The 8,099-nt window shown below is 43.2% G+C and overlaps 1 protein-coding gene across 1 annotated transcript; it reads right to left on the bottom strand.

Annotated features, from left to right (window-relative positions):
* Positions 1–664: 664 nt before the first annotated feature.
* LOC123181888 (mannosylglycoprotein endo-beta-mannosidase) lies at positions 665–6,991 on the bottom strand. Its single transcript, XM_044594295.1, has 11 exons — positions 6,578–6,991; positions 6,236–6,374; positions 5,624–5,851; positions 5,400–5,458; positions 4,305–4,353; positions 3,965–4,195; positions 3,380–3,549; positions 3,096–3,300; positions 2,004–2,672; positions 1,682–1,909; positions 665–1,605 (listed from the first exon to the last, which is right to left on the bottom strand). The coding sequence occupies exons 1-11, from the start codon at positions 6,745–6,747 to the stop codon at positions 811–813; spliced, it is 2,943 nt and encodes a 980-aa protein (XP_044450230.1). The 5' UTR covers positions 6,748–6,991; the 3' UTR covers positions 665–810.
* Positions 6,992–8,099: the final 1,108 nt, after the last annotated feature.

Below are 8,099 nucleotides of genomic sequence, written 5' to 3'. Positions count from 1 at the left end.
GGTGACGGAGTTCATCACAGTCTGGAATTTGAGGAAATGGGTATCAAACTTCCAGAGCAGAATCAGGCGACCTTCAAGGAATTTATCCAAATGCATTAATGGATTCGCCATCGAGCAAATCATGAGCTTGAGAATGATCTTGTCGAGCATTTATTGGCGACTCGTGGGGTTGAACTACAAAATATGTCTAAATAAGTAGAATTCAAATTTGAACTATTTTATTGCAACTTCATGTTTGTATCGTAATATTTATATTTGAATTATTGTTGTATTGGAATATTTGCACAACATGATTATGGACGAAGAATGATATTTTTATTTAATATTTTTAAGTGTTCCGAATATAGGATAAAACACAGATGTGGGCATCTGATGTTAGGGTTGCCCGCCCCCTGTACGCTGTCCGCAGACAGACGTTTGGGTTGTCCGTTCTGATGGATGGCATAGATGCCCTAACTTTACCCACTAGCTGAAAATGACCCTACAAAGACTAAAAGGACAACTCAGAAGCAGGACAAATGCACCAAATTCAACCAATGTTTCGTGCTCCTAGTTCGGTACTGGCAACGATAATGTTACCAGAAGACCTGAACCGTTTCAAACGCCGTCGACATTATAACAGTCATGATACTAATCCACAAGCATTGCTGATGCCATATCACGATTGAGTCGATGCCTTCACTTTATTGTTGATTGTTGGTTTATAAGATAGCTAACCGTTCATGTCTGCTCTTTACTGGGGATGTACTACTTAGTTTACATGGATCTTACTTCCAGTACTCAATAGCATGTTCACGGACAAAGCGTGCGTCACATCATCACTGCATGGTTCAGATGATAGTTCCAGCCTCTCAGAATGACCCTGGGCTTGGATCCTTCAGGAGCCTCAAAGGAGATGTCGGCTGTCATCTTCTCCCCAGGCGTGAGCGAAAAATAGTTGTCTGAGTAGTGTACCGGAAGGATTCTGGTGTCCCTGTAATTCTCCCCAGTGGATGATTCAGAGGTGTGCACCGAGAAATGAAGGAAAAACGCCACACCTGAATCGGTCCCCTTCACCTCAAGTGTTCTTGGTTTGTCACCCGATCTTGCGAGATCAATGTTCCTGTGAATTTTGCTCCACAGACCACTTTTCTGTACCACACAATTAGTTTCTTCACTAATGCCGTGGACACCATTTCTGTCCTCTAGTTCCATAGTTGAAACCGAGGTTGTGCTTTCAGCTGCGGATTTCTTTGACTTGTTCTTTATGGACATTCTTACCTTGTATGTACCGCCTGAGACAGAAATTCCGGACCCGATCTCGAGCGGAATTGTCTTCTGCCGATACTCTTCCAACAACTTGTAGTCTTTCCCAGGAAGATGTAGCCAATAGAAGTTTCTGGAGAGTGCTTCCTTGTCTGACAGCCTGAAGAGTTTAAGCAGCAGAAAATAGACAGGCTTGGCATTCTTCATCTTAGGGTATTCCATCTCCATAATTTGCTTCACTTTCTTTGGCGGTACCACGAATTTCTCTGTAACTTTGTAATATGGGGATGCACCGTCAAGATCCCATACTGAAATTTCTACAGCCACGTCTGTCAGCTTATCGGACGTAGTGTTTACCACCTAAAAAAAGGCACTTTCCATGCATTAATTTCCAGAAAGTTTGGTTGAGACGACTTTTCTAAGTTGCAGAAAGTACCTCTATGTTGTAACTAGCCAAATTCAATTGGACATGAATCGGCTCAGCAGCACAACGGCAACCATAGAACCCGGCAGTCTGGTCTTGGAGGTGATCATAGAACTGTCCTCGTAGTCCGGTCCATGGATTTTGCGTCTTCCAAATTAGAACACCTGTGAACTTTGTCCACATGAAAGAAGTCCATCCTTCGAGGAGAGCTCTGTACTGAACATAATTGATCAATTGTGCCTGAAGGTTAAAGACAATATTAGAGACAAAACTACATGCTCTGATCTGAAGCATAAAGCTTCAGACGTACGAAGAAATGGCAGTACTAAATTACTTTTTCACAGAAATCATCAAGGTCTTTTGGATGGCCATATAGTTCAATCTGATCATGCACCTTCCCCGGCTTCGAGTAGGGGATGTACTTGTGGTAATCCCATATTGGGTTTGGGACTTCTTCTATGTACCCATCAATTCCCTTCTTAAAAATTGGAATACTCCACCCTTCTGGAGGCATTGTTGCTCTAATCGTTGCAGCAACTGGAACCCCCACAGAACCAACTTCAGGGTTAAACCCATATTTATAGAAACTATTCTTGAAAAAGCTCTCTGGATGCTGAATCTCATATGGACCATCAGTGAAATCGCCTTTCCCATCAGCAAAACCATCCCACATTGATCCTTGGACATACGCCCTAGTACCATCCAGGTATCTACTTGGGTCACTTGGGTCTTGTGACAAATACTTTCCTTGATTTTTTGTTGTCTGGTTGCTCAAAAACATAGGATGTAGCTTCAAATCATTCTTCAGTGCTCTGTTGATGTCAATTGGTGGGACTTGCTCATTACCACCAACCCATAGAGCTAGACTAGCATGATTTCTGAGTAACTTGACAGTATCTCTAGCACACAGAAGGAAGAGAGCATGGTCCAAAGGACCATCTGGGTTTGATATTGGAAGTCCACGACCATCAACATCTCCAGTTATCCAGAATTCCTGCCATACCTGTACCAAATGATTTGTTACTGCAAGTAAACACAAAAATGGCACCAAACCAGTGATTTGTTACTGCAAGTAAACACAAAAATGGCACCAAACCAGAGTAGATGTGAAAATTACAAAAGAGAACTATTCCCCTCCATTTCTTAGATATTGTCGAACTTCACAATATTTTTACATGAAACTGCAATCAATATTCAACTAGGTGTAGCCGTGTAGGTTATGAAAATACATCTAACCTAATCATCAACCCTGTGAAGGCAAGGAATTCCAGCAACCAGATAGTAACTATTAGCTTTCTGAATCCTAAAAGGGAGCAAAGGTGCGTATCATTTGAAAACCCTTTATACTATTCATGGCAAACTAATATCTTGCAATTTGTATAACAAAACAGGAAATATAGATTCACAGGGAGAAATTTAACCCTACCATCAAACCATATACATCACAAAAATGGTAAAAATCAGGCCTCTCTGCTAATCCACCACCCCAACAGCGAAGCATATTAAAGTTCATATCAGCATGGAACTTGATATCGGTCATGTAGCGCTTCTTTGTTAGTCGAAGCAGGCCATCTGACAATATCCAGTTCCCTCCTCGGATGAAAATAGGCTCACCATTTACCTTGAAGATCCTGCAGATGAGATAAATTTACACTGCCATGTTTTCATGAGCACAAGTACTATACACTGAGACATAAAAGAACTAGTTACCTCCCACCAGTAGAATCATCAATAGAACTCTCAACCTTACGGAACCCAAAATAATGACTCCATGCATCGGACTCTCCTAGTCCATTGACATCCACACTAATTTCAACATTGTACAGGGATTGCTTTCCCATGCCATTTGGCCACCACAGGTTTGGCTTATAGAAGAATAACTGCCCATGTTCATATAACAGAGTTAACTAATCTTCTTATTTCAGATGTTCTGTCAACAAAATAACTATCACTAAAAATATTCATCACTCAGGGACAGTGCAAGGAAAATGTGCTCACACCAAGGTTCTTGTGCCTTTAACAATGAGAAGTATGCAACAAGGAGCACTGAATATTTTCTGCTTAAGAGGTATGAGGATGACAAAGGTACTTCCTTACTTAACATAACACTAGGGGACAGTTTAGTGTGTTGTGATCCTCTAATATGCCACCCTAACTCAATTCTAGAAAAAAATAACTGTTAAAACCAAAAGAAAGAATGCATGAGTAGCTATATCATAATCATGACGAAAATAAGAAAATTAACAAAGGAACGCCAGAGTAAGGTGCAACATGGAAATCAACTTACTAACTTACAGGAGGAATGGTGTATTCCAGAACTGAACGGGGAGGAATCGATATGGCATAACTCTGAAGATGTTCCACCAAGCAAATGTCCCCCTCTAATTCAGCAGAAACCTGAATTTTCAAACTACAATCTGCGAGCCATGAACTTTTGTTCTCCAACTGAAGTGTACAATGTAGGTACGACCTCTTAAAATCGTCATGAAAAGTTGAAACCAGATGGGGATCGGTTATGTTCACAGCCTACAAAGGGGAAATTGTAAACAGAAATAATCAAATAAGTGCTATCAACCGACACAAAAACGATAAAGGAGAAAATAGTAATAAATGTGAACATTCCTACTAAACTCACCCCAGTTATGCAGATCGAAACTTCATCCCAGATTCCTGTGTTTCTATCCCTAGGATGACCAAAAAGAAATAATTGAGGATATTATGACTGTTGCAAATTGCTACAAGAATGATCAGCTCGGAAAAAATGCTGCCCCAAAGAAACATTTTGATTTGTAGTAACAGTACAGAAGCAACTATAGCAAGTAATAATTTCGAACGAATTTACCAACATAACAAGGACATCAGATATTGTTGGCACTTGGCAGTAGTCCTCACTACATGGATGATACATTTGTGTGATCATGACTTTCAATGTGATCATTGTTGAATCAATATCATGGAAGTACCAAGCACGTCGGGATAATGAGTTAAGAAAAGTTAGGCCAACATTAATGAAAAATTTATTAGATTGTGGCAGATGATTTATTTCTTTTGTTATTGTGGTCAAAATGGGAGAATGAAAATTTGATACAGAGGCTTTCCTGGATTTGAAGGAAAGTTTGATGCATATTTTCAGTTATTTTTTCTACGAAATCCGAAACAACATAGATAAATTGCATATTGATGCTATTTTGTCTATTAAGATAATATTGGATTTCAATTTTTACATGTAAAAAATATTCATATGCTGATCTAGTTATGAGATTGGCAAATGACACAAAAGGACAGAAATGCTTTATCATTTTTAATTTTTTTTTAAAAGGAGGTTAAACCCCCGGCCTCTGCATCAATAAAAAAAAGAGTATTTCCTTTTAGAAGCACCCATTTGAGTGAATCAGCACCATACTAATATGTGGTCGATGTTGAAAGTCGAGAAAAAGACTGCAAAATGTTTCTAGTTCAGCATATTGCATCTAAGTTTTTCATGGAATGAGTATCAATCAGTCTTAACAAAAAACCATAGGAACATATTTTTCCTGATAATGAGCAATATATTAATATCAAGCTGATACCAAGTACACCTGATTTCTGTAACAACACAATGTCAAGAGCTAGTTGAGACATCAAGGATGCACACAGCCAGAAAGGAATATATAGTTGTTGTTAAAAGAAAACTAATTGGGAAAAACAATGGGATTAACAATAACATAATCACACAGATATCACCAACAACCTTATCGGGCACATCCAATCCCATCCTTCAACATATTGCGTAGCAACATCTTTTCCAATCTGAAATGGACCATGTCAAAAGGTAAGATCATGCACTTGCCATGAGTTGTCCCACTTAGCAACAATATTCCTTTTCAAAAAGTGTAGTGAAGATGAAGTAGTTTGGAATTAACGCAACTACATGATCATGAATCATTGAAACCTTTTGCTAAAACTCATTGATACCTCGTGATCACCGCCTTGACCTCCCTGAGGAGGAATGGTACCAGGATGATCAGGAGGATGAACGAGGACAGCAAGCAGATTGCTGCCCTCAGGATGAAGAACTTCAGTAATATCAAGGGTGTGCCTTCGGAACATTCCTTTTGGAAGTATCTCTTTGTGCCCATTTATGTATACTTCTGCTGAGTAGTTTACTCCACGGAAGTTTAAACTCACGTGCCGGTTTCCTGCCTAGAGATGGAATGGTAACAGAATCAATTGATATGTCAAGCAGATATGCAGTAATGTTCTAGAATAACAAGTGCATTACATTCGGTGGAGTGCCAAAATTATACTATCCCTCCAGCAAGTCAAATTAACACCAATTATGAGCAGAGCAAGCAGTTTGGATAAGGCATATCCCATGACCTCTCACACTGCTGCAATACCACTTTCTTAAAATGCAAAATGTGGTACAGTACAGACAAAAATGGAACTTAGATCGTGGAGATAGTTCAATTGTTGCCACTAAACAACTGCCTAAAATCACTTTACTACACTGGGGTCGTCTACATTCCTCTTTAAGCAACTGCACAATTAACTAATACACGGCGAAATCGGTGTATAACCGCATACCGGAGCACACTGGAAGGTGGTGAAGAACCAGAACGTGTAGTACTCCCTCCCGGAATCAGCGATGTCGATGATTGCCTCGTTGTTCAGCCCGTAGAAGGGGTCAGGAATCAACTTGTTTTTTAGAAGGGTCCCCAGCACGCTGCGTTCAGAAGCATCCAACAGTTTGTTGGTCAAGCAAGGACCGCCACCAAAATAAACAAAGCTTGCAGTATTATTTTAAACCCAAACCGCGGATAGATTACTCCGTCGAAGAACAAATCCCCACGGATCAGAACTACGGCTGGCAGGTGTAGATATTATCGCGGAGGGAAATCGGCGAGGACGCCGAGGAGAAGCACGTACGTTCCGGGGACGGCGGCGTGCATCCACGGAGCGGCAGCGGAGGCGTCCGGCGGGTGGGTGGTGGTGAGCTCGACGCCGGTGAGGGCCACCTCGGTGGAGCGCGCGGCGAGCCAGCCAGTGTCGAGCACCAGCTTGCCCACGCTCGCCGCCGCGGCAGCATCCGGTGACATCTCGCCGGATCGCTTGCTCGGGCGGATGCCGCGCTCCGAGCGGAAGAGGTGGGATGCTGGTGATGGAGTGCGCGCTGGCCCGCCGGCGGTGTGCTTTTGTTTCCGGCGGTAGCGTAGCGGGGCCAGGGGCGCGTCACGGGTGCTGAGGTGGGGCCGGGCGCGGATGGGAGTCACGCAGCTGCCGGGAATCGGCGGAAGAGGATGGGAAAGTGTGGGATCGGCTGGGGCCTCGGGGTGTCACCGGAGCTCAGTGCATCGGAATATCGTTTCGTTAAAACAAACTAGCTAAATATTGCTACGGAATGTCCCTTCGGAGACATCCGATAAATATTGCTACGGAATGTATTTGAAAAATAGTGCCGTGTGACAAATTGTCCTCGAAGGCACGGTCTTTTTTTTTCTTTCGTGATTTCGTGACCTGGAAGGCACGGTCGAAGCCCTGGACCCGTCAGCGTTTGTAGGCCTAATAAACAGCTTCTCTATTAATGAATCGATTTTCAAATTGATGCGGGCCGAAAAATCCTATTTAAGTGGATGTAATTAATTGTGCATGCAATTAACTACTCCTTCCACTTCTAAATATAAATCCTTTTAGAGATTTCGGTACAAACAACATACGAATGTCACGCAAGCAACGCAATCTCATGACGAGCCTCCAGGTGGGCTCCACCACTGTCACAGATCATAACGCCATGGTAGACGCCGCCTTCGACCACTTCTCCGAGGTGCTCGGCACCGCTGCAGAGCGCAATATCACGCTCGATCTCCATGCTCTTCAAGTCCCGCAGTTCGACCTGCTTGTGCTAGACGCGCCCTTCACCGATGACGAGATCTGGGACGCCGTCAAAAGCCTGCCGGCCGGCAAGGCGCCCGGCCCCGATGGCTTCACTTCCGAGTTCCTAGTTGCTTGTTGGGACACGATCAAGCACGACTTCCGCGAAGCTTTCGACAAGCTATACTCCATGAACGGCCGAAGCTTTCAAAAGCTCAATGAGGCATTGCTCACTTTGCTCCCGAAGCGTGCGGACGCGAGATCACTCTATGACTACCGGCCGATTAGTCTTATCCACATTTTCGCCAAACTTGTCGCGAAGCTGCTCTCCCTTCGGCTGGCACCTCACCTACGATCCATGGTCTCTACTAACCAAAGTGCTTTCATCGGAGGACGGTGCATCCACGACAACTTCATGCTCGTGCAGCAAACGGCCCGTCTCCTCCACAACCTCAAGGCGTCGCGAATACTCCTCAAGCTTGATATTGCACGGGCTTTTGACAGCGTGCCCTGGCCATTTCTCCTCCAGGTCTTGACGCACCTTGGCTTTGGGCCACGATGGCGCGGGTGGATATCTATC

Source organism: Triticum aestivum, chromosome 1D (genome assembly GCF_018294505.1).
Source record: "Triticum aestivum cultivar Chinese Spring chromosome 1D, IWGSC CS RefSeq v2.1, whole genome shotgun sequence".
Taxonomy (NCBI): Eukaryota; Viridiplantae; Streptophyta; class Magnoliopsida; order Poales; family Poaceae; genus Triticum; species Triticum aestivum.
Note: the sequence above shows the minus strand (reverse complement) of the source record. Positions and strands in the feature narration are given on the sequence as shown.

Coding starts and splice junctions, on each gene's coding strand:
- LOC123181888 (XM_044594295.1), bottom strand. CDS start 6,747: ATGTCACCGGATGCTGCCGCGGCGGCGAGCGTGGGCAAGCTGGTGCTC. Junction 4,354..5,399: donor GATTGGATGTGCCCGATAAG/GTTGTTGGTGAT, acceptor TGGTCATCCTAG/GGATAGAAACACAGGAATCT. Junction 1,606..1,681: donor TGGCTAGTTACAACATAGAG/GTACTTTCTGCA, acceptor GCCTTTTTTTAG/GTGGTAAACACTACGTCCGA.